General features: G+C 43.3%; 1 protein-coding gene across 1 annotated transcript in view; it reads right to left on the bottom strand.

Annotated features, from left to right (window-relative positions):
- Srebf2 (sterol regulatory element binding transcription factor 2) overlaps positions 1-26,918 on the bottom strand; it is a 60,618-nt gene that overhangs the window by 27,985 nt on the left and 5,715 nt on the right. Inside the window, 6 exon segments of the mRNA NM_001244004.1 lie at positions 1,611-1,792; positions 1,948-2,062; positions 3,859-4,080; positions 6,084-6,230; positions 7,849-8,030; positions 8,972-9,415. Of these exon segments, the coding sequence (NP_001230933.1) occupies positions 1,611-1,792; positions 1,948-2,062; positions 3,859-4,080; positions 6,084-6,230; positions 7,849-8,030; positions 8,972-9,415 (1,292 nt within the window).

The raw sequence follows: 26,918 nt of genomic DNA, 5'->3' as shown, positions 1-26,918 counted from the left end.
GAGCACTCCCATGACTACAAAGAAACCAAACTGTTTTTTGAGACAGGGTCTCTTGTTATTTTTGCCACTGTGCTGTGTACATGAGCAAGAATGTTGTGGCTAACAAACAAATCAAGAATCCTGTAGATGGGATTACAAATTTGAGGCACTCTTATCTAGTTTTGTAATGTGGGTTCTGGACCTCAGATGCTCAAGGTTGCATGCCTAGCTCTTACATCTGATGAGCCATCCTACTGGCTATTTCATTGTGTTTACACCACACCTCAGGAAGGACAAAAACTATGCTCTGGAGGGTGACTCCTTTAAAGGGAAGGTTTGCTTTTGTTCATGGATTCCAAGGTTTTAGTTCCTCACACCAGGGACAACGTGATGGCAGAGCTGAGCAGCTTGTTTTACCTCAGTGATGAGGGAAACACAGAAAAGGAAAGAATGCTGGAAGTCAAGTTTGCTATTAAAACTAGAATGTACTTTTTTTGTCTCTTTCATTTTGCAGACAGAACTAGAGGTGAGGCCCTAGGGAACTGACAAGGGGTGAGAAAGGGGATCGGAGCCAAGATTTTCCCCAAGCCCTGATGCACACATTCCAAATTGTATGTTATATCAATCACCATTATCATCGAAACAAAAATGTTTCAAAAGAATGTTTGCTGTATGATGGGCCAGCCTGGTCTACATAGAGAGTTCCAGGCAACCAACTAGAACTGTATAGTGAGACCATTATCTTTAAAAAAAAAAAAAAAAATTGCTTATTTAGCATGCACAAAGCCCAAATATCAAAAGCACTGGCAAGCCTTTGTCCCAGCACATGGCAGACAGGAAGATCAGGGGGTCAAGGTAATCCTAATTTCATAGCAACTCTAGTCCAGTCAGAGCAACATGACAACCTTCAAACAAACAAAACCATATGCTAGAATGAAACCATATGCTTTTGGATGGAGGAATGCCAATGTCAAGATGCAGTATAGGATCCAATGTCTCCAAAGGTTCCTAGAAAGTCATTAAGCTTAGGGCCTCATCTAACTAATTCCAATAAAACTTCAATTGCCATGGGCTTTTCTTGTTCAGGGACCATTTACAAGCCCTGGGTTGGTGTAATGTTATCTGTTAGACTGCAAATTGGAGTTGTTTCCAGAAAGAGCGCCCAGAGACGACCTCACTCAAAACTAGCAGAGCAGCCTCAGAAAGAGGCTTGCCAGGCCCATTATAGGCAGAGGAATTAACAGAGCACATCAGCAACTCCCAGAGCCATTGCCTGACAGCTGCTCTGTGTTGGCACTCACTCCTCGCTGAGGGAGGGGCCTTTCCACAGGACCTGTTAAATCTGAGGGTCTGGTTGTGTCCCCATCCAGAGATAGCTTGCTCCTTTTTTTTTTTTTTTTCCTTTTTGAGATGGTCTTGGTACCATCTCAAGATCTTCCTGCCTCATCCTCCCTCCCACTGGGATTTCAGGCATGCACCACCAGTTTTCACCACTTTAAATGCAGCTAACATAACAGAATTCCTGGTCCTCTCCACCCCACATTGTTTTAAGCAGTGATCCAGTCACCTGGCCACTAATGCCTTAGGGAAAACAAGAGATTCTGAGGGTGAGAAATGTCAAAAGCTCATACCTTTGCATCATCCAGCAGAGGACTTCCTGGCTCAGAGTCAATAGAATAGGGAGAGAAGCCTGCTTGGGACCCCGAGTCAGAGGCCGGGGGAGACATCAGAAGGACATTCTGATTAAAGTCTTCAATCTTCAAGTCCACATCACTGTCCACCAGACTGCCTAAATCAATGCCCTTCAGGAGCTCTGCAAAGAAAACTCCCCTTTAGAAAATTATCCATTTTTACAAAATCCCACACAGACAGGGCCTCATCCACATCTGAGTTCTCCCTTGTGCCCATCGCAGGACTTCTCCAAACAGCTGTGAGGTTTGATGGGCCTTTCTCAACAGGCAGACTTACTGTTTTTCTGATTTGCCAGCTTCAGTACCATGTTCTCCTGACGAAGCTTGTGATTGACCTGCTGCAAATATTTGATGTAGTCAATGGCCTTCCTCAGAACGCCAGATTTGTGCATCTGGGAAGAAAGACAGATGAAACACAGTTAAGGCAGACCATGCTGGAGCAAAGAGAGCAGGGCTCCAGAGTTCAGGAGTGAGGAGCACAGCTTCGAGGTGTCAAACACTGGTTCAAATGCTGGCTAACTAAGACAAAATTCACCCTAACTCAGAACTTCTTTTTTCTTTTCTTTTTTGAGGGGGGTGAGGTGGGATAGTACTAGGGATTGGACCCAGAGTTTGGCATATTCTAGTTCTATCATGAACTAAATCCTAAGCCTCTCCTTAATCCTTAACATGTGAATAATGATAGCATGTAAACCATAGGCTGGTAGTATTGGCATATAACTGACATACAATAAATATTAGCTATAATAATTCTTATAATAATTCTAACATAAAAGCAAACTTTAAGCTGGACGGTGGTGGTGCACTCCTTTAGTCCCAGCACTAGGGAGCAGAGGCAGAGGCAGGGGTATCTATGTGAATTTGGGGCCAGCCCAGTCTACAAAGCAAGTTCCAGGACAAGCTCCAAAGCTACATAGAGAAACCCTGTCTCAAAAAATCAAAACAAACAAAAACAGACTTTAAGGCTGGGTGGTGGTGGTACATGCCTTTAATTCCAGCACCTGGGAGGCAGAGGCAAGAAGATCTCAGAGTTTGAGATAAGTTTGGTCTATAGAGTGAGTTCCAGGACATCCAGGGCTACACAGAGAAACCCTGTCTCAGAAAAACCAACCAACCAACCAACCAACCAAACAACAAAACAATAATGAAAAGCTTTAAGGAAAACAAATGGCAAACAAAAAATAGCATTGGAGGCTGGGTGATACATGCCTTTAATCACAGCATTGAGGCAGAGGCAGGTGAACCTCTCTGAGTTTGAATACAGTCTGGCCTACATAGAAAGTTCCAGGACAGCTAGTGCTAATTAAACCCAGGCTAATAATAAACAAACAAAGAAAACCAGTATTGTGCTGGAAATGTAGTTTAGAGTGGTCGCTTAGCATGTATAAATGAACAATGAACTTCCTCTTAAAATAGGGTGTTGTGAAACAAACAATCCCTCCCATTTCCCAGGAGACACACATTAAAAAAAATAGGTATGTATGAAAAATTAATTTTCTCTGCTTTGCTCTTAGTCAAAGACTCAATCACCACTCTCTCTTCTCCTCTAAAAGGGAACACTACTAAAAATATGTCAAGAATGTTCTTAGTTGCCTCCAAGGTACACCATCCTATACCTAGCCACCAGGTAAGAAGTGGCATCTCCCACTAACACTGAAGTGCCTTTCATAGTAGAGCAGAGTCACAACACAGCATTGTTGAAGGATCATCAACTCTCAACATTTCCTTTATGTCAGATGATAATTTGTACTCTCATGTGCGCCCATGCTTGAAGAGAACAGAAGAGGGTGCTGGATCCCCAGAACTAGGGTTATAGCCTAGTTCAACAATGGCATGGGTGCTGAGAACAGAACCCAAGTTCTCTGGAAGAGCAGTACTTGCTCTTAACTGCTGAGCCATCTCTCCAGCTCTCCTCATTCATTCATGGAACTGACTTTCAGCCCTAATTGGCCTAGTACTTGTAATCCTCCTGCTGTGTCTCTTGAGGGCCAGGATTATAAATATATGCCACCATCTATACCTGGGCAATATTTTATAATCCCATCCAACACCAAAATATTTCAATAAAAATGTACCTCTAACTCACTTTTGTGTCCATTCAGCTTAAGCCTGCACCTTCCCTAATTCCCATGACAAAGACAGAGGAGGAGACACTGCGGCTTGAATCTACATTCTTCTTGGCACTTACCTTGGCATCTGTTCCCATGACCAAGTCCTTCAACTCTATGATTTTGTCATTGATAGAGGATCGATATCGCTTTTCAATGATGTTGTGTGTTGTCCTCCTCTCTCCTTCTTTGGGGGGCTCTAGCTGCTTTACACCGCCAGGTACTTGCTTAATAGGAACTTTCTCTTGTCCCATCATCACAGGCATTGTGGTCAGAATGGTCCCATTGCTGCCCACCAGAGTCTAGAACAAGGGCAGAGTTACGCTTTGTTAGCTTAAATAAAGTAACCTCATGAAACAAAGTAGCTTGCTCCTGCATATGGAGTGTCAGCCAGGAGTGCTCCATGTGGTCTCATACCTCCTGGGCTAATGATGCCACATCCCCCAAAACCTCAAGACGCATCGGCTCCTATCTTCCTCTCAGAGTCACTGTAAATAAGCTGCACCCCAAAAAATATTAGTTCAGCCTTAACCTCTGATCTGGGGGTGCTAGAAAAAAGCTGTATGGTTTGCTGTTGAGCTGTCAGCTACCTCTGAACACACATGTATGAACTGCACTAACTGGACAAAGAGAAAACTTTCTCTGAGTGTGCAATGCATTTTTTCTCTTCTCAAATGACATGTAAACTAATTCCTACATTTCTTTCTATAGTCTGACCATCAGCGATCACAAGGATAAAACTCATACTTTTATTCAGAGCTGTTTTCTTAACTAATCAGATCAGCCAGAGACTCCATCCCCTGTTTCTACTCTTTCCTGTTCCCATGTTTACTAATTTTTTTTTTATCTTACTTTCTTCAATAAATGGCTTCAACATCCAAACGACCAATAAAGAGACAAAAACCTGCTCTACTTCATTAGAATTAGAGATAATTCAATGGGCTGGTAGTGATTGGCCATGCCTTTAATCCCAGCACTTGAGAGGCACAGGCAGGCAGATGTTAGTTCCAAACCATCCAATGCTACAAAGTGACACTCTGTCTCAAAAAAGGCCAGTCAGGAAAAGTGGCACATGCCTATAACTCCAGCCCTCAGAGGCTCAAGCAGAAAAATTTTGAGTTTGAGGCCAACCTGGGCTATTGGGAGATCCTATATAAAAAATAAACAGAAAAATTTACCTGTAACAAATAATCAGTTTTAGAAGTTTGATGAAGTTTTACATATCAGCATGTCCCCTTATATCCTCTGAGGATGTCCCCTTATGTACTGCCCTATAACCCTGCTGACATAATCACCACAGCCATGTTCCATTTCTTGAGTTTGGAATCCGTAGTGTGAACTTCTGAGACAGGCTACTCCTGAGGTTTAGCCGGGTCACCTTATGCCTCAATAGTTCCCTTTCTTGTTGTTGGCAACACTTAACATTTTATGTTACTGAGTATACTGAGTTATTATCCCAGGGATGAACATTGAATGTTTCTAGTTCTTGGCAGGTTTTGTTTTGTGATAAAGTCTCACATAGCCCAGGGTAGCCCCAAGGTTGCTATGCAGTTGAGGATAACATTGAACTTTTTTTTTTTTTTTTTCTTTTAATTTCCCCAGAGTTTCTCAGTAGCTATGGAGCTAGTCCTAGAAGTTGTTACATCAACCAGACTGGCCTCAAACTCAAGAGATCCACCTGCCTCCTCTGCCTCCCCAGTGATGGGAATAAAGCATGCTCTACCACTGCCCAGCAACACTGAACTTCTGATCCTGCAACCTCTACCTCACCAGTGCTGGGGAGTCATTTGCATTCATGTGACACCACACCCTGTTTATGTGTTGCTGGGAAGTGAACCCTGAGCATGCTAGCTAAGTATTCTATTAACGGGCTACATCTCCAACCCTAGTTCTTGGTTTTTATGAATAAAGCTAGTGCTTCCAAAACTTAAGTAATCTTTTACTTAAAGTGGCTGGGGTCCATAACTGCAGGATGATGCTTTCTTTCCTTGTCTTGACATTTCTCCCTGTCTGGTGATCCTAGAAACCCTTAGAAGTCAAACCTCCATGGCAACAATAGTAACTAGAAGATGATGGTTCTGTGTGGAGCTCTTGCCCAGCCTCAGGTGTTCTTTTCCACCTCCTTGCAAGATCCCAAGATTTAATATAATACACTCCGGCAACATTTCTTCGAGGGAAAAAGCAAAACTAAAAGGGGAGTGATATTTACAATCTGATGAACATAGTCCATAAAAGCTCCCATCGTCTACTTAGCAGTAGGCTTTAACAACTCTAAAGCACAGTAGAAAGAGAATTCAACTCTTACTGGTACTTGAAGGGCGGCCGTCTGGAGGGGGGTGGTGAGGGCAGTGAGGGCTGGGTTCTGGACTGCAGCCATAACAGGGCTGCCATCTGTTTTCAGTGTGGTCAAAACAAGGGAATCTGTCTTAATGATCTGAGGCTGAACCAGGACCTAGGAGAACAACAAAAGGTAGCATTATTTTTCATACTTTTTCATTTGCTTCTTGTTACATAGACTCATCACAAAAGAATAAAAAACTGAAACCAAAACTGAAAACCAAAAAGAAATTCCCTAGAGGCAATTCCCAAAGTTGGCTATTTTGTACAGCTTGCATCCATGTTGAAGAGGAAGAAAGGGGCAGCTAAAGAGAGTATGAAGGCTTCAGGCTTTCAGGCTAGCATTGCTACTTACTGTGTGGCAGAAACAGAGCAAGGATGGCTCAGAATGGATGGCTGAGAAAGAGCCAGGAACATGGGCAAGAAGTAAAAGTGATAAACTAGGTTTTATTTTATTTTTTACGATAAATTAATTTGGGGTCAGAGAAATGGCTCCATGGTTAAGGTGCCAGTCACCAAGCTTGCTGATCTGAGTTTGATCCCCAGGACTCACAAGGAGAGAACCAATTCCCACAAGCTGTCCTATGCACCTACCCAGTCACATACACATGTACACAAAATAAATATTTTAAAACATAATAAAAATGTTCATTTGTTAGTAAGAAAACATAGTTCCGATGCAGTATTACATATAGCCTGTTTTTCTATGTATATAGTGAATAGACATATATATGTAGAAACAGACATCTATCTGAGAATATATGAAGGCCAAAGCAGGACACCAGCTCTCTGCCTTACTGCCTTGTGAGATCTTAGTGGACGAGGAGCTTCCATTTTGGCTATCACCTTTTCAGTGGCCTAGCAGGCCAGTAAGCTCTCAGGATAGCCTCTCTCCCCTTCCCAAAACTGGGTTTACAGGCACAAGCAGTCATGCCCAGCTTTTTACATGGGGACTGGGGATTCGAATACAGGTCCTGATGAATGTGGAGGTACACGTCTTTAATCCCAGAACTCAGGAGGCAGAGACAGAGGCATGTGGATCTCTGTGAATTTGAGGCCAGCCTGATCACATAGTGAGTTCTAGGACAGCCAGAGCTACAAAGAGAGCGCTTGTCTCAAATCAAATAAACAAACAAAAATTAAACACAGGTCCTAATGCTTACAGCCAAGCAATCTTATCTACTAACTCATCTCCTTAGCCCCCAAAACATGTTTTTTTAATTACAAAAATAACGTACATTTAGCCCCACCACCATACACATTTAGTATCCACTGCAAAATAGGGAAAACAAAATTAAAGAAAGTTATCTGAGAGATACTAGTTTTACATGTATCGAGAGTGTTGGGGTGAAGTGCATGCCACAACTTCAGGTGCAGAAGTCGGCAACTGGAAGAGTTGGTTCTTCCTTCTACAATGTGGGTCCTGGTGATTGAACTCAGGTTTTTAGGCTTGGTAACAAGTGCCTACGTCCACTAAGCCAACTCACTAGCCCTCTTTCCAGTTTTATGCCCATCATATGTGTGAACACTAGTCACTATACCAGCCTTTTCTAAGGATGCTAGAGTGTATCTACAGGTGAGGCTCAGTCAGACGATCACAGGTATATCCTGTTAGGCCTCCCAGCTGTTTTGTGTACACTCTTGATGACCCATCTTAGCATGCCAAAGTGTCTACCAAGGAATAGCACAGAGTCTCCTCCAGTTCCTCCTTGAATCCCTTTCAAGCCACCTACCGGGACCTGCTGCACCTGGGGTGCAGCAACTGTCTGCACTGTTGCTGGGGCAAGGGTCTGCAGCGTGCCATTGGCTGTTTGTGTCAACACCCGCTGAGCCTGTACAGTTTGCACCTGCTGCTGGATCGTGACTGGCTGTACCTGCGAGGATGTCACCAGGCTTTGGACTTGAGGCTGCAGGACTTTGGGGAAGAGGAGAAAAAAGTTACATGGATAAGGAATGTACAATGTCACCGTAGCTGCAACATAACTTGAGGATGGAGTATCTCATAATGACTTCCACTTCCCACCTGCTGCTGAAGATGATGTGCACAGCCATTTACAAGCTGGTTTAGAGAATAGGAACATCCCGTAAGGGCTGCATCAATTTCTGATAGAATGAGTACAAATTGTTTTATTACTCTGGGTGCTGGAGTGAAAGTAAGGGAAGCTACTTGGCAATGGCTGCACCCGCAATGGAGTTAATAGCCGTTGAGAACCAACAACCCCCTAGAGTCTCGTTGCTTCCCATCCTTTCTAGTTGGAAAATCTGCTTTGGGATTATAGTCTCGGCCTTCTGTTTTATACTGCCTCCCTCAAAGTCTCAAAACCCACCAGAAAACTACATGTGTCTTCAAATTGAGAGCAATACTGAGCCTACCCAGAGCCCCCTCCATCACTGGAAATAGCACATCCCAGAATGAACAAGTACCTCAGTCATTCATTCACTCAACATATACTGAATGCCCACCTTGAGGGCTGCTATTTAGAGATGAAGCACCTATTTTAAAAATGGTATTATCTGCACAGTGCTTGTTTAGGAATTATCTACTGAGGGAACAGTTCTCATCTGTAGATGATGTCTAGATCTGGTGGCTAGCTATTTAAGTTTCAGACCTAATTTTATTCAGGACTCCACCTCTGATTATCAGGCTAACCCTCACCTACCATGTTTGTTGGACTCTGAAGTAGGTCTAAATAGTCATTAAGGCCTTTGGGGAAAGAGACATGTTCCCGTACCATTCTGTCCATGATCAGAAACATCTCCAGACAGGACCATACTGAAATATCTACTGTGCCCAGATGATGAGATCTGCAGTGTTTACACACTGGCATATGCACCCTGGACTGACTTCTGAGTCACCTTGGAAGCTGGTTGCTGCGTTCTGGTATATCAAAGGCTGCTGGATGATCCTTGTCTGTGGAGCAGTGCTGAATGTCGGGGTGATCATTACCGTCTGTTGCTGAAGCTGAGCTGAAGGCTGGGGCTGCGGCTGGGGCTGGGGTCTAGGCTGGAGAACAGGGGTTGCCCTGGGTGGGGTAGGAGAGACTTTGACCTGCAAGGCTAGAGCCTGAGGGGAGGCAGTTGAGGGGGAGAAGGTAGGTAATGGGACCTGGCTGAACGACCGCTGCACTCCAGGATCTGTGGCTGCACCACCATTGCCTCTGCTGTTGCTGCCACTGCTGCTGCTGCTGTTGCTGCTGCTACTACTGCCACTGCTACCACCACCAGGGAAGGAGCTGCATAGCTGCTCTGAAAACAAATCAGGGAACTCTCCCACTTGATTGCTGACGAACTGTAGCATTTCTGTGAACAAAAGAAAAGGAGTCATTTTATTGCTATCCTAAATATAAACTTTTTTGGGTTTGTCTTTTGAGACAGGGTCTTGCTATATAGACTTTGTTGGTCTGGTAATCAAAACAATCCTCCTGTTTCACCCCCGCCCCCAAGCTCTGGGATTACAGGCAAGTGCCACCACAGTAGGCTGATGAAACACAAGCTTCTTTATTTTGCACTTTATTTTCTTCAAATGGCTCCTATGGATTTGTATGTAATTTGTGGGCAGAGAAGAGCAATCCTATTGCCTAGAGCTCTTGACTAACAGCTGAACTGAGAGCCAATTTCTCTTTAATGTGACTCAGATTATTAATTATTCAGTGACTTCTTTTAAGGTGCTGGGAAATTGAACTCAGAGCCTGGTGCATGTGAGGCATGTGTTCTGTTACTGGGCTCCATCCTCAGCTCCCCAAATACTGACTTTTAAACTTGATTAAGAAATTGATACATTCAAGTTGGGGGACATTCAGCATTTATATAAACGCACAAAGCTCCGGGCTCCATTCCTGGTACCATAAGCAATGTAACACAAAACAAGAATATACAGGGAATGAACATCTAATTCCAGGCGGTGGTGCACGCTTTTATCCCAGCACTTGGGAGGCATAGGCAGGTGGAGCTCTGAGTTTGAGGCCAGCCTGGTCTACACTACAGAGTGAGTTCCACGATAACCAGGACTACACAGAGAAACCCTGTTTGGAAAAAAAAACAAAAAAGAAAATCTAGTGTCTTTTCTGAGATACTTGCCTTGGCTAGTCTAGAATTTGCATCAATCCTCCTGCTTTTGCCCCCCAAGTGCTAAGACTACAGGCGTAAGCCATCATTTCCATCTCTCCAGCCAGCCTAATCTACATTCAACAATGAAACTGTCAGGAATTTTTAGAGGAAGGATGAAAAGATCATATATAAAGCCCCGGAAATAACTAGAACATGGTTAACATGGACTGTCAACACACAGCCAGGTTCAGATCCAGTTTTCTGCCATACAATTTCATCCATGTATGGTATCACAGAGCCCTGCCTGAAGGCCAAGGCATAGCAGTTGGTCCTGCACCAGATTCCATGCTTTTCAGGACCCTTCTGGACTTCTGGCTGTGTCCTTTCCCCCCTGGGAAAGAGTCTGTGGGGCCAAGAAGACATGTGCAATTGAAAACCATGTCCCCCTTTCTAGTTCATACCCCAAGTGACTATGGCCCTGGAATCCCTAGCCCTCCAAGTCTTAAGCCTGCAAAGGCTTACAGAAACTCCACTTACTCCATGACCCCCTGTTCCTCATGACTGCTTCTTGCTCCTGGGGCTGCTCCTCACTAGATGTCTGGAGCTTCCATTTTGTCCTAGCACTTTCAGATCTACTTCATTGTTCATTTCATTCCTTCTCTAATACCTTACATAGACACATGAAGTCAGAGATTGTTTGGGTCACTGTCGTGATTTTCAAGTGGTCAGGAATCCCTTTCCAAATTCTCTTGGTCACTGGTGCTCTGACTTAGACATCAAACAAACCACCACAACCAAAACAGACACCATGCCTGGCAAGATGACTCAGTGGGAAAAGACACTTGCCCCCATCCTGCCGGCCCGAGTTTGAGTCCCAGAATGCACATGTTGGAAAGAAAGAACTGACTCTCACAACGTGTCCTCTGATCTCCACATGTGTGCCATGGAGTGTGTACCCACACACAAAATAATAATGAAAATAAGAATAATAAAAAGACAAAACCAGCCACACAAACAGAAAAGCGCCATCTCCATTCATTCCCCAAACCCCTACCAGCAAGTCCTTTCCAAATCTTTAAAGGAGGGATGGGCCTTGGGGGAGATGTCTGAGGTAGAAGAGTCATATGTGGGGCAAGCAGTTTGTTACTGGAGATTCCTAGTATGGTCCAAATTGAGTAATTGGAGCTTAGCATTTCAATTGCAGCACTGTAAGCGTTCAGCCAGTTTAACCATGGGGCATAACTGTTTCACCAAGCTAAATTCCCACAGCGTGATGAGTACTTACAAACACCTCATCACTCTGCTCTGCCGTCACTAGCCTATTGTATGTGGGTGGAGAAGGGGGCAGACGTCACAGATACTGCAACTCTATCAACTAAGGCCAATTCCTTATACACAATATAACTAAGAGCCATCCTTAATCTCAGGACAAAATATGAACCAAATACAAATACAAATGTTCATACATTCCAAGCATAACATGAGATTATAGAAAACTTTAAGAAAATCATCGAGAAACATAACAATTTGTTGAGTCTTTCACAATTCCCATTAAGTCAACATAAAAGAGCAATCTAATGTAGGGGCATGGGCTTTGGTGCTATGTGGGCCTGGGACTCAGGAAGGCAGCCAGAGAAGCTTCCCTCACCACAGAAAGCTGTCTGGGAAATACACACTGGACTCTCTGCTCTGAGGATTAGTAAGATAATTTATGCATAGTGCTTGCAAGGGGCAATCCCTTATGAAACCCCGCATTAGTGGCACCCTTTGAGCACCCACTATACACCCACTATACAACCACTTGGTTTTTCAACAAGTGCTCTCCAAAATCCTTTGCTTGGGGGACATATAGTCTGGTGTGCAAAGGTCACAAGGTTTTAGTGTTAAGAGTGTATAGGTAGGGCTGGAGAGATGGCTCAGAGGTTAAGAGCACTGACTGCTCTTCCAGAGGTCCTGAGTTCAATTCCCAGCAACCACATGGTGGCTCACAACCATCTGTAATGAGACCTGGTGCCCTCCTCTGGCCAGCAGGCAGACATGCAGGCAGAATACTGTATACATAATAAATAAATCTTAAAAAAAAAAAAAAGAGTGTATAGGTAAATGGGATTGAACTGCCTGTTTTGTTTTTTTTTCTTAAAGTAAAATCCCTTTAACTCTCACATGACAGCTCCAGTGAGACCATCTCCAGACAACTGGGAAGCAGGCCCTAACCAAATAGTAAAGAAAGATGTACATTTGTGGGAAGGAGCACCATGCAGATACACCAAGAGGGAACCCCAGTTGGCTAAGGTATAGGCTCCAGGAACAGTCATGTTCTTTAGCTCCACATGCCACTGTGTGGGAACATCGTAATGCCTCTGTACTCTTCCCTGCTCTATTCTTTGTGTCAGGCAATTACACGAGCTCTCATTTCCACAGAGAGCCATAAGACCTGGGAAGGGAGGCCTGGGAAAAGGCTTTATGGAGCTTTGAAAATTGAGTTTGTGTTCTAGCTGCAGTTCACAGAACACAGGGGCAAAGAGGCTTCCCAGAAGTGGACCGGCACACCTAAGCTTATCTCACTCCCTTCTATACCATATTCCCAGCCTTAGCTGTTTCTATGATTTAGAGGTAAGTTGCTTGGGGCACCAAGAAACTACATTTGGGCTCTGGTTTCTGTCTCTTCAAAAGCAAAGAAACAAACTAGAGGCACTGTTTAGCACCCATGCATTTCAAGTAGTTTCATGCTTCAAAGAGATACAAGTTCATATTCACTATATGCAGCTTATGACCTAGAAACAACATGAATTATCTTGGCTGGCTTAGCCACACAACATCCAATGCACATAAAATAACTTGAAATATGACCAGCTCAAATTGTTATTATTTTATTTTATGCATAGGGGTATTTTGCCTGCATGTATGTATAGCAAGTGTAAGCATCATGCCCAAGGAGGCCAGAAGAAGGTGTCAGATGTCCTGAACTGGAGTCACAGATGGTTGTGAGCTGCTATGTATGTGGGTGGTTGAGAATTGAACCTAGGTCCTCCAGAAGGGCAGCTAGGGCCCTCAACCACTGAGTCATCACTCCAGGACCCTGATTAGATTAATTTTAGTTAGGAATAAATCCAAAGCTCCAAGATGGGGTAACAATGTCTTAATCCTTTAGGTATTTTCTATCTATCTCTGGGAAGTGAGGGAAGGGCTGGTTTACAGAGATCATTATTCTTTGTTTCTTATGGGGGTGGGATGGGAGGAAATGCTAAAACAGGGTCTTATAACACAACTTACCACATAACTTGGAATTTACCACGTTACCAAGGTAAGTTCACATTTCTCTTACCCTCCTCAGACCTGACATTACAGAGTGAGTGGCCACATACAGCAAGGTCACTTACTTATGCTTATTGTAGAGTATTTTACCTGGCTCTATCTGTGCATGCAGTATGCACAGAGGACAGAAGAGGGCATTACAGATGGTTATTAGCTGCCATGTGGATGCTGGGAACTGGACATGGGTCCCCTGCAGGCTCTCCAACCCCACTACTCATTTTTTAATACTATTTTATTAATTCTTTGAGGCTTTCATACAATGTTATTCATACATTTTATATTTATTATGTTATGAGTCAGTTCTCTCCTCCCACCATGTGGACTCTAGTGATGAAGTCATCAATCAGCTTTGGGGACAAATGCCTTTACCTGTTGAAATATCTTGCCACCCCTAGACAATGTTTTAAATCACAAAAGGAATGTATTTATTATAAAAATTTAGAAAATAGACCAGGTGGTGTCTTTAATCCCAGCACTCAGGAGGCAGAGGCAGGCAGATCTCTGAGTTTGGCATCAGCCCAGTCTACAATGTGAGCTCCAGAGGCTTCACAGAGAAACCTTAGTCTCAAAAAACAAACAAAAACAAAACAATAGAAAGAGGAGTTCTACAGTACTAGATTTTATACTATTGGTGTTGTAGAGTTTACTTTATCATTTAGTGAAAACAGATGGTTGCTTTAAAATCTCCAGCATTACTAACAAGGGCCACCAAGATGGCCCATTAGGTAAATGCACTTTCCACCCAAAAATGCAAGCCTGAGATCGGAGTTTGATTTCTGGAACCCATTTAAAGGTAGGAAAGAACCAACCCCAGAGAGTTGAGTTGTCCTCTGACCTACACACACACACACACACACACACACACACACACACACACACACACACACACACACACACACACACGGTCCTCCTCCCCTGACAAATCTCATTCACAGAATGCAATAAATCACACAGACACACAATAAAAAAAATCAAAACAACAACAACAAAAAAACTTTAACAAAAACTGGGGTCTGGAGAGATGGCTCAGCAGTTAAGATCACTTGCTGCTTTTCCAGACAACCTGAGTTTGATTCCCAGCACCCATGTTGGACAACTCACAACTATCTGTGACTTCAGCTTCCACCCCAGAGGATCTGACACCTTTTAGCCTCCATGTGCACCCGCACAAATGTCATACACACAAATGAAATTAATAAATCTTGAAAAAGAAATCTTTATAAACATAGGGCTAATGGGGAAAGGGATCAGGGTCACAGGATTTAAAAAACATGAAAAGGAGGGTATGGTGATACATGCCTTCAATCTTATACCTGAAGGAGGCAGCAGAGGGAGTTCAAGGTTATCCCAAGGTCATCCTTGTCATAATGGGTTGGATAAAGGGTTCCACCACGTAGCCCTGGCTGGCTCAAACTCACAAAGATCCACTTGCTTCTGCCTCATGAGTGCTGAAATTAAAGTCCTGTATTATGGTGCCCAGTTAGCTGTCTCAGACTTTTAAGTGACAGATGAATAAATTCTTTTTAACTGGCAAAGAAACCACAAAAGAAAATTGGGTGGGGAAACAGAGGTTCTCAAATGTTTGTGTTCATAACATGCTAAAATCATAGATTCCTTTGCAAATATATTATACTACAATTTTAAGAAAAAAGGCCTGGCTCAGTGCATGAGAGTGTTCACTCTGTGAGCATCAGGACCAGAGTTCAAATCCCTAGTGCTCATATAAAATGTAGGCATGGCTGTGTGTGCTTATAACCCTAGAGTTAAGAGGTAGAGACAGATGGATCAGAGAATTCACTGGCTTCTAGCCCACACAGCTGGGTTCCAGTTTAGTAAGAGGTCAATACAGGAAGACATGGCCCTACTTTGGCTTGCACAGAACAGTATATTCACATGCATAAAACAAACACACACACACACACACACACACACACACACACACACACACACACACACACACGCCTAGGAGAAAAAGAAAGCATACAAAAAAAAATCTAGAGCAGTTCTTAATATGGTCTCCTGGTTACTCTCTACTGGTCTCTCTCCCTTCTTTCCCAGGTACCTCTGCAGTTCTGCAAGGAAAAAAGTTCAGGCTTCTCCAATGCCCACACAGCACAAGACCTGAGCCAGCTCTAATCATCTCACCTGGAAGAGCTATTTTTAACACCACTTTCAATGGTTTCTACTTTGCCACAAGTTCACCCTGAAATAGCATTCCATTCCTATACCCTGCTTTAAGTTCAACCAGTCTCCTGCACAATAGCAATCAGCTTTGAGAATCTGATTGGTAGAACTATCTTTCAAATCATAATTACAATTTTTAAGTTATTTTTTATTTTATGTGCTTGAGTGTTTGTTTTCAATGAATGTATGTTTATGAACTGCATGTGTGCCTGGTGCCTACAGAGGAGAAAAATGGGTGCCGAGTCTCCTGAAATTTTAGCTAAGGAGTATTGTGAGCTGCCATGTAGGTGCTGGGAACCAGACCCAGGTCCTCCACAAAAACAGCAAAGGCTGGCTCTTTTTCCTGCACATGTATACCTGGTGTCCTGGTGTCAGAAGAGGGCATCAGATTCCCTGGAACTAGTTACCAATGTTGTGAGCGGCCATGTGGGTGCAGGAAACTGAACTCAAGTCCTCTACAAGCAGCCAGTACTCTAACTGCTGAGCCATCTCTCTAGATTCAAATCAGATTTCTTAAACGCAAGCTTCAGAGCTTTCTATCAATTGCTCTGACTGACTCCTTTTCTTGTTTGTATTTTGGAGGCAGGGCTTCTCTGTGTAGCCTGGCTGTCCTTGAACTCAGATTCACTTGTCTCTGCCTCCCAAGTGCTGAGATCAAAGGTGTGAGCCATCGCTGCCCAGCTCTTTTCCTTTTTTCTTCTATTAAGGGCTGTGTGTGTGTGTGTGTGTGTGTGTGTGTGTGTGTGTCTGTCTGTCTGTCTGTCTGTCTGTCTGTCTGTCTGTCTGTCTGTCTGTCTGTTTCTCTGTGTGTGTGGGTACTTGGAACTAAATTCAGGTCCCCTGGAAGAGCACTAAGCACTCTTAACTTCTGAGCTGTCTCTCAACCCCCCCATTTCTAACTCTGAGAGATTTCACTTGGAACTCACTAGTTTCTCATTTACCCTCGAGAGACACCCACTTCCCTTTCTGCACATGCTAGGGTTGGACAATCATTCTCAAGATAAGACTGGGTGTCCTGACTTCTACTTGAGGTCACCTTCATTCTTCCTCTAAGCTCTGCCTCACCATTCTATTTCAAAACTACTTGCCAGCTTTCACCAAGGATTCTCCTCACATCAAGCTACCTGCTAGCTCCTGAACATACACAACATTTCTTCTAGAAGAATCTAGGCTGTGGATATAGCTTAGTGGTACAGCAGCTGGCTAACAGAGAGAGCACTGACAACAAACAAAAGACCTACAAGCCAGGTGTGGTGACACATGCTTATAATTCTAACACTCAGGAGGCTGAGGCAAGAGTTCCAAAACAGCCTTGGGATACACAGCAAGACTCTGAAAAACAATACACAAAGGATTGATGGTTAAGACCACAGGCTGCTCTTCCAAAGGATGTTTCCCGGGTTTGATTCCCAGTACCTACATGATGGCTCATAACCTACAACTTCAGTCTCAGGGGATTCAATGCCCTCTTCTGGCCTCTGTGGGTACCAGTCGTGTACATGGTGCACACACACACTTGTAGCACACTTACATCTTTTTTAAAGTTAAAAAAATAAAGGAGGGCCAGTACAATGGCCCAGTGAGTAAAGAGGCTCAGTCCCAAGCCTGAGCTGACCTTTGGAATGCATATGGCGCAAGGAGGCAATCGATGCCAGTAGGGTGTCTTCAGACCTCAGTGTGCCCTGCCTACATAAATAAACAGATAAATAATTTTGTTTGTTTGGTTTGGTTTGGTTTTTCGAGACAGGGTTTCTCTGCGTAGCCCTGGCTGTCCTGGAACTTGCTCTGTAGACCAGGCTGGCCCGGAACTGACAGAGATCTGCCTGCCTGCTGTGATTAAAGGTGTGCACTACCACACCTGGCTCCCAAATATGTCTTATATTTTGCATTTATATGAATCACAACTTGGAAGAAAGATGCAATACAGACCTGAGTGACAATAAAGGCAAAATAAAGGTGTGTTAGAAAGCACTTAGGAAATAATCCATATACTGCTTTTGATATTGATTCAATGTCAATGGAAGAGGGGATGGAGCTGATTAAACCCTGAGGTTCCATCTTCAGCATCATAAAAGCATCCCCCCCCATGCTAACTGGAAGAACACCAACCTTAGGTAAGCATATCTGTAACTGACTCATAAGAGACACGGGAAGAGATATTCATGCCAGGTTATTTGTAATTTTCTTATAGGTATACTTTCCTATCCAAATTCCTGCTCTAGAGAGGAGATCTGCTTTGACAAGCTGTTCCTTCCAAAGCAGTCCCTCCGTAGCCCTTTCTGTTTTAATAGACAGCAAACCAAGACAGATACAAATGGAATAAACATTAACTGAGACTCTATTACATGTCAGCCGCAAATAAATGCCTCCATGAAGCAGATTCTGGTGGTGAAAGCCTGTGTAAACATCTGTTAGGGCTGGGCACAAAGCATAGGATTGTATAAGAGGTCTGTTGCCTGAAAAGATGTTACATTTCACTGCTGTTCTTAACCTGTGTTTGTGCATGAGTTTGTATAAGCTTATTAGCCAAGTATAAACATGCTCTTTTTAACACTGGAAAACAACTTCATTTGCAGTGTCACTGTTGTTTTGCTTGTAAAGCCTTGTTAGTCACTTTCACACAGTGTTATATAATCTTCAACATCACCCCATGAGGTACCTCTTTCAAGTACTGATGTGTGAGGCATTTTCCATACTGCCTGGCTCTCAAGTGCTTGAATGTGGAGTTGACTGTGCCTAAGAAAACGAGTATAAGTCCAAAGAGGAGTTTTACACACAGAATTAGGCACATAAATGAGAAGAGAGATAGGGGTGGGGGCCTTTCTTGGGGAAGTCCTGCTTTTCCCCTCAAGCACCCTACTGCAGAAGTTATCCCCATAAACACATACACTGTGGTTTTCCTGAAGAACTCCCTCACTGGGACTGCCCCATCTCACAGTAGTTGGATTCTAGAATGCTTCATGGGAGTTTTCACTCATGCAAGAACCCTATGCAAGCAATCTAGTTCTAAGGCTGTTAGGAGACACCACACTCTTGGCACCCCATGTCTCAAGGGCTGTCCCCATGATGTTCCATGTCTGCACTCTGAGTATGACAATTCAGAAGAAATGGCTCTGGGCTGGTTAGTGAGAGTAGTAGCAAAATCAGCACATGACAGCACCCACTCAACACTTCACATGGATTTCCTGGTGTGACCTCTATAACACTTTGAGACGGGTGCTATCAGCACCCACTTCTCAGATGAGAAAACAAGGCACAGAGGCTATAACCTGGCCACTGTCACACAACCAACAGGTAGTGGAGCTGGGACTTAAAATCAAGCTCAGTCACTGCACAACTGCTCTGGGTCTATTATTACATGGATCACACCAAACCAAGTCTGGTAGCAGATGGACAGGGCAGACACTCAGTTAGTGCCTCGTTGATGAGTGAGCAGAGTGAATACCCAAGCTCAGGAAGGAAAGGACATGTCATCATCTCAGGCCTTTCCTGTCTTTCCTAGCTCATTATCTGCCCCCACCCTAGTGTTAGACGGCTCTCTCTTTAATGCTCTTCAAACAGCAGAATAAGAGTTAAGCAAGACGCTCAAGGAAATGATCCTACATGATTCTGTGCTCTAAGAGGGCCTCATGTTTCACAATGACATGACTTGCTGTCAAAAAGTCAGTCAGAAACCACTTCACCTGAATTGTGCTCTTGGGGGCAGAGTCCACAAAGCAAAGGACCTCAACCCTTATTAGTACTCAAACTACTAAGGAAAAATGTAAGACAATAAGACTGTACTATTCACTATCACACTCTCTGTACTATTCACTATCACACTCTCAAATCTCCCTAAAACTAAGGCCAAAAATACATGCAAAGTAGGTTATTAAATTATATACAAACATCTACTTGGTACTTGTCTATGATGTTTACTATGTGTTGATAGCTTGGAGGATCCTATGTAAATGCCATACATAAGCAAGACCCTATACAAAGCAAGGACAAAAGTAATCTCAACACTCAGGCTAAGTCAGGATGATAACTAAAGACCAGCCTAGGACACACAGAAAAACCTCATTATCTCAGAATCCATGAAATAAGAAAGAAAAGATTTAAAGAAAAGAGAAAGGAAGAAAGGAGACAAAGGAAAGAACTGGTTCTCACCCTTCAATCTCAGAGATGTGCTGGGGGTGTAGCTCAGTGATGTGCTTGCCTGGCAAGGCCCTGAATTTAATCCCCAACATTTGGGAGACTCAAACAATAGGCTTGTGAATTTAATGCCATTCTGCTTCAGTGAGACAGTGTCTAAAAAAGGGGGAGGGGTGCACACTAGGGTTGTAGCTTAGTGGTATTAATGGTAGAATGCTTGCCTAGCATGTTCAAGAAAATCTCAACGAGTACAGAAACCAGAAACCTAACCACTTCCACAAACTTCAACATGAGAGAACAGACAATTGCCTCAAAAAGAAAAGGCTGTCAGAGTAAAGGACCAATCAATTCTGGAAGATTGAAAGATAAAAGGGGTTTTATGAGTTAAAGGGATGGAAGAATGTTTAAGGAAAAGGAAACAGTTTGAGGGGAAAAAAAATCCAACAACAACAAAACAGCACCAGGAAATATCCGGCAAGCTGCTAATCACAGAACAAAAGAGGAATGGATGGAGCTGTCTACAGATAAAATATAAAAGGTCTAATGCCATCATCATAGAGTAGAGTGGGAGCACAAAGGACAGCTGCCATTTTTGTTTCATTTGCCCATCTAGTCTGTATCCTCCAACGACACCAGGATCATCCTTTGGAGAAGGTCCACCAGGCATGTCTTGACAAGGCTCCCAACAGCCAGCTCCTACCGGAAATAACCCACGAAAGTAGACAACAGATCATTAAGATGGTGGGGTCCCTAAGCGGGCTGCTATTTAGCTTCACTCTGGCTGGGCTCTGGTGCTGCTGAGCTTCCTGGGTTCAAACCCATTTCCCAAGCCCAGCTTTCTAGTGCCTTTCCCTCCCCAAATAAATCCCGACTTTTAGTTCAAGCCAGCCAGATAAAGAATACACTGAAGCAAAGAAAAACATGATCAAAACTGTTTGAGGAGGTTAACGGTTTATCAAGAATGAATCTGCTCACCCACTCTCATGACTTAGCCCAAGTGACAACATTCCCCTGAAGACTTCCCTAAGTCCTTTTATTAATTTCAAAAGCCCTCTAGCACTGGGCTAGGAATATATGGTATTCGTTCACTGCAACTTCTGACCGGAGAAAAGAGTCCTAGACAAGCAGACTTCCTACAGCAGGACACCTCCTATCTCATACTCATAGGGCAGAGAAGAGGATAAATGGCACACTCTGCTCAGCATAGAAAATCCTGGATAAATCATCTTCTTTCTCTTTTGCAGAGCCCATGAAAAATGGGGATAAAAAACAAGGGTCAATCTCACAGCACTGTTAGGCAGACAAAAGGTATCAGGAGGACTTTTGTAAAGTATAAGGCCTCTCAGGAACATTAGCACTTAGGAAACAGCTTATTTCCCCTGCAGCTGTGGGATGGCAAGAGCCAGGGCTAGGCAGAAGGGTTTAACAAGGCAGCTTCACATCTGGTTCAGCGGCTTGGAATTTCATCACCATTCCAAACCAGACCCTGAACCCAACAGACCTGTTCCCAGGCCAGATGAGAGAGTAAGATTGTAAGGATCACTGGCAACTCCCAAAGCTAGAGAGATGCAGAAAGAGCAGCCTTCCAGCCTGTGAGGCCTTCAGCACTCTGAGGTTAGCTTCTAAGCAGAAGTTCCCCCAGAGAGGTTGACCTTGAGGCCCAGGTTACTCTGCTATCCTCTAAAAAATTCCACCACATCAAAAAGTTTAACCCATGAGTCTTGTGGAGGAAAAAAAAAAAAGCTTCATACCACACTCTGACTGCTCCTGTGTCCCACCTACTATACTTATAGAAGCCCTTTCAAAAGCAAAAAAAGTAAACGTTCTAAAAAACGCCCTTGGTTCTAGAGTCAATCAAATTGAAGTCCATTCAATTCCTTTATTCTTATAAAGCAAAAAATAAATTAGTAAATAATAAAAAGAATATTAGTTCCTGCCCCTCCAACACATGAAAGGAATGCATACAAGAGCCAGGGGACCAAAGGAAGTCACTTCCAGTGCCCAGGGATTAAGCACATGTCCACTGAAGGTGAAACTTTACAGAATCTAGCATCTCTCTAGTTTTGAATTCCATCACACGACTTTGCATCTGCAATCCACAAGCCTGCTTACATCAGACAGGAATGCAGCAAGGACCAGAGGAAAAATACACAGCTTTTGGAACTGGACATGGCTGGATTAAGGCTACCAACACACCAATTTCTAGTAGGGTAACATGGGCCTCAGCTCCCAAGTTATTGGAGAACTAGAGAAAAGATAAAAAACAAAAGTGTATTAGAAGACAACATAGTTTGAAGATCGAATAGTGCCTGGAACTCAGGGCCAACACAATTATGCCATGATGTCAGGGACTCTGTTTACCTTTTTAGTGTCACACTCCAGGGTGCAGTACAAAATGGATCCTCTGAAAAGGTTTGAATAGATGAGTTGCTGAGCACATGGTGACTGCTGCCTACATGTGATTTTAAAATATGAAGATCAAAAAGTAGATGTGACTACAGCAACAGTGTGCTGGTTAATTTGCTGTTGGTTTTTGTCAACTTGACACAAGCTACAGTCATCTGGGCAAAAGGAACTTCAAATGAAAAAAATGCTGCGTCACCTCTGTAGCCCAGTGGTTTTCAGCTGTCCTAATGCTGTGCCCCTTTAAAACAGTTCCTCATGTTGTGATGACCTCCAACCATAAAATTATTACTATTATTATTTTTTTTTTGGGGGGGTTGAGATAAGCGTTTCTCTGTAGCTTTTGGAGGCTGTCCTGAAATTCACTCTGTAGACCAGGTTAGCTTCAAACTCACAGAAATCCACCTGCCTCTGCCTCCTGAGTGCTGGGGGATTAAAGGCCTGAGTCACCACCACCTGGCCACTGGTTACTTCGTAATTATAATTTTGCTGTTATGAATCATAATGTAAATATCTGTGTTTTACTGTGGTATTAGGTGACCCCTGTGAAAGGGTTGTTTGGCCCCCGCTTCCCCCACCAAAGAGGCCATGACACACAGGTTGAGAACCACTGCTCTAGTCCTTCAAGAGAGATTTTTTTCCCTTAAATTAAAAGTATTATGAGAAAAAACACAAAAGGACATTTCCTAAATTTATCTGAAGACTCTGGTAAAAGTGGTCAGGCTGGCCTTGAACTCAGAGACCTTCCTGAGTGCTACCATACCTGTCTTTATTTTGCTTTTATTGTGTGTGTGTGTGTGTGTGTGTGTGTGTGTGTGTGTGTGTACGCCCACCCACAATGTGGAGGTCAGGGGACAAATTGCAGGAGTCATTTCCCTCCTTTCACCTCAGGGGTTGGTTCTGTGGATTGAATTCAGGGCCTCCGGCAGCAAGCACCTGTACCTGCTAAGTCATCTCATATGTATTTGCTTGTCCCTCTAATAACAAGTATAGCAGGAGGTGAAAGAAAATATTAAAAAAGTTTTTCAGATTTATTTGTACTTGTATGAATGTCTGATTACACATATGTCTGTGTACCATGTATGTGCAGTAACCTCAGGCCAGAAAAAGGTACTGGATCTCCTAGAACTGGAGTTACATATGGTTGTTGGCCATGGCCACCAGATCAACTCTCCAGCCCAAAAGTGATTACTTTTGAGGACATGCAGTTTAGGGAAATTAGTAGACAAGACTTTCCACATTCTGTTTTACACGTGTTTAAAATTTTGATCCATATAAATGTAGCACCTCCTTACCCCCATAAATAAAACAGTCACCATGGTAATTTGTAGCAATGGAAAACTTTGAAAAGTGACTCCAATGCCTGACCTGAAGACTCCTCTCTGGGAAACATACCCATGAACTAACTCCAAAGTGACTTTCCCCAAGTGTTCACAGCAATAGCACTTATGCTAATGAGAGATTACAAATAATAAAAATGTTCAACAGAGGCAAAGACATGCAAGCTGTCTATTTGGCTAGATTATACTCAATTTTATATACCCATTATACTGCAATTATTGCAACACATGGCAATCTGTATGTGAAATCTGTGGTGGTGGTGGTGGTGGTGGTGGTGGTGGTGGCGGCGGCGGCGGCAGCAGCAGCACACACACTTTTTATCCCAGCACTTAGGAAGAAGAGGTGGGCAGATCTTTGTGAGTCTGAGGCCAGCCTGGTCTTCAGAGAGTTCCAGGACAACCAAGGCTGTCTTGGGGAAAAAAAAAAAAAAAAAAAAGACAAGAAAAATATGCATATGTGTGTATTTTTTAAAAGTTCTGGCTAGCCAGATGTGGTAGTACATGACTTTAATCCCTGTACTCAGGAGACAGAGGCAGGCAGATTTCTATGATTTCAAGGCCAGCCTGGTCTACTCAGTGAGCTCTAGGACAGCCAAGGCTACACAGAGAAACGGTGCCTCAAAAAAACCAAAAACAAACAAAAAAAGACAGCAAATGGTTACAGACAATCTGATACTCTGCTGTTGCTGCTGTTTGTTGAGACAGGATCTTCTGTAGCCTAGCTAGCCTGAACTGCTGCTTCTGCACCACCGCCCAAGTGCTGGGACAGCAGAAGTAGGCTACCACACATGGCTTTATGTGGTGCTGAGGAATGAAGCCACAAACTAGACACCCAGCCACAGAAAATTCTAAATAATATAAAGTTGCTTGAGTTTCCTTTTTAAGTACCAACTTAAGACCTACTTGAGATAGAAGCAAAAACATACTTTTTAAAAAATAGCACAATCTCGAGCTGAGTATGAGAACTCTAAAAAAAATTTAAAACGTTTTTAAAGATTTCAGTGAGAGACAGGCAATGCTCAACAACATTATTCGCCCAAAAGCCTGGGTGTGAACACAGAAAATATTTAGCAAGGATGAGGCCAAACAGCGAGAGGACATACTCAAGAGGACACTGGTCTGATGGTCTGAGAAGTCCCAGAAAATATAACTAAACGAAAGGACATACTCAAGAGGACACTGGTCTGATGGTCTGAGAAGTCCCAGAAAATATAACTAAATGAAACCAAGCACTTAAAGAGTGTGGAAAATAAATAAGTCGTGGACAACTATAAGATCTCAAGAGCTTTAGAAAGAAAAATACAAAGGATCAAAATGGTGGGGTTTAGCTGTAGCTCAGTGTAGCCTGGTAGGCACAAAGCCCTAAATCTGCACATCAAAATGGCAAAATGGGGATAGCAATGTATGTATTTAATACCATCACTCAATAAGTGGGGAAGTAGAGGCAGGAGGATGTGAGTTCTAAGCCAGGTTGTGCTACACACTGGGATCAAAATTCTCAACTATTAGAAGCTAAAGCATGAGAAACCTCTTCAAAATCCTGATACAACTCTGTCCTACCTATCACACCAGGTTTCACAATACATTTGCTACCCCAGCACTAAGATGGCCTAGCCAAGAATATCACAAGCCCAGCTATGAGACAAGACCAGGTCTCAAAACATGTTCTGTTTAGCTGGGAATTGTGATACATACCCTTAATCCTAGCACTCCCTAGGGCTGCACAGTAAGACCTTGTATTAAAGAAAAAGAAAGAAAAGAAAAAAAAGAAAAGTCCTGCCTAAAACTCTAAACCCAACCAAATTATTAACTTGCAGATCTATGTTTTTTGTTTGTTTGTTTGTTTTTGGTTTTTCAAGACAGGGATTCTCTGTGGCTTTGGAGGCTGTCCTGTAACTAGCTCTTGTAGACCAGGCTGGCCTCGAATTCACAAAGATCCTCCTGCCTCTGCCTCTCAAGTGCTGGGACTAAAGGCTTGCGCCACCACCACCCCGCCTGACTATGTATTTTTAAACAGGCCAGTCCTCAAAAATTTACCTCCAAGTCATGCCTATGGTTCCTGAACTTTGGGTCAACCTTCAGTAGAGCAGTAAGATGGAAAGGGAGGGGTCCAAAGTCAGAAGTGAGCAGATCAGAGTTCAAACCTTGGCTATACAATTCAAGACCATTCTGGGCTACGTTAAACTCAGTATCAAGCAACAACAAATTACCTTCTAGAAGTATGGTGTGTGTTGCATAAAAAAAAGGAAGAAAACACTACTACTACCCCAAACCAAGAACTAGAGAGCAGGAGCTTCAACATCACCCTATAGGTTGAGTAAAGGTGGCTGACTTATCCCAGGAGATGGGCAAACCCAGAGCTCCAAGAAACAAAAGAACTGACCAGGGAAACTAAGAAAGTGAGTGAGTGGATGAACAGAAATGAACACACATGTTCACAGAAAACCCCATGTTCTCAGTTGCTTCTCTCCTAATAGCCAAAGGTCTGGCATTGACAAGGGAACTAGTGAAATGAGCTGTACTCAAACACTACACTACAACATGGATGAATCCGAACATGTGCTAAGTGAAAGAAGCCACAGGCTCTGGTTCCATTTACACGAAATGTTTAGAACAGATTATGCATAAAGACAGGAAAATAAAGCTGGGCTTGGGAGCCACAGATCTGCAACCCCAGCTATTCTGCAGGCAGAGGCAGGTCAGCCTGAGCAACTTAGTGAGCCCATTTCAAAATAAAATACACAAATAGGACTGGGAATATAGCTTAGAGACAGAGTTGCCTCTTACGCACAAGGCTGTAGGTGCAGTTTCCAGAAGTTCTTCAGTATTCTCTGGGGAGAACAGTTTGCCATTTATTTCTGACTCCTGTTTGGGCTATGTAGCTTTGGGTCCCTCCCTTTCCACTTGACAGCTCTACACCAGGCTGACCTCCTGCCCAGTTCCTGACTCTGTTTATGGCCTGACCAGCATTGCTGCCCTCTGCAGCATGGTGTCCATCCTGCACTGACTGCTCTTCTCAAAGCTCCCCTCTTCTCGTTACACCTTCATTACACTTCTCCTTCAGCTATTTCAATTCTCTTCTTGCACCTCACTCTTCATTGCCAGTTTTGACCTTTTGAATATATTTCCCATTTCTGACTCTGTGACTACTTCCCCACTTAATCCAAAATTTCACCATCCCCATCAAGTTTCCTAGTATAGCTACCTTCTCAGCTCCCTCAAAGCCCCATACTCAAGGCCTCAACAGAATCTCACAATTCCACCTGTGCACTGTTTTCAGGGCCAAGCCTTCACACAGGTCACACCCTTACACCTGGAAGTTTCTTACTAACAGAGTTAAAATTACTTAACCCATTATAAGAGTAATGTATACTCTGAAA

This window comes from Cricetulus griseus, chromosome 2 (assembly GCF_003668045.3).
Source record: "Cricetulus griseus strain 17A/GY chromosome 2, alternate assembly CriGri-PICRH-1.0, whole genome shotgun sequence".
Taxonomy (NCBI): Eukaryota; Metazoa; Chordata; class Mammalia; order Rodentia; family Cricetidae; genus Cricetulus; species Cricetulus griseus.
The sequence above is the reverse complement of the archived record's forward strand: the minus strand, read 5'-3'. Positions and strand labels throughout refer to the sequence as shown.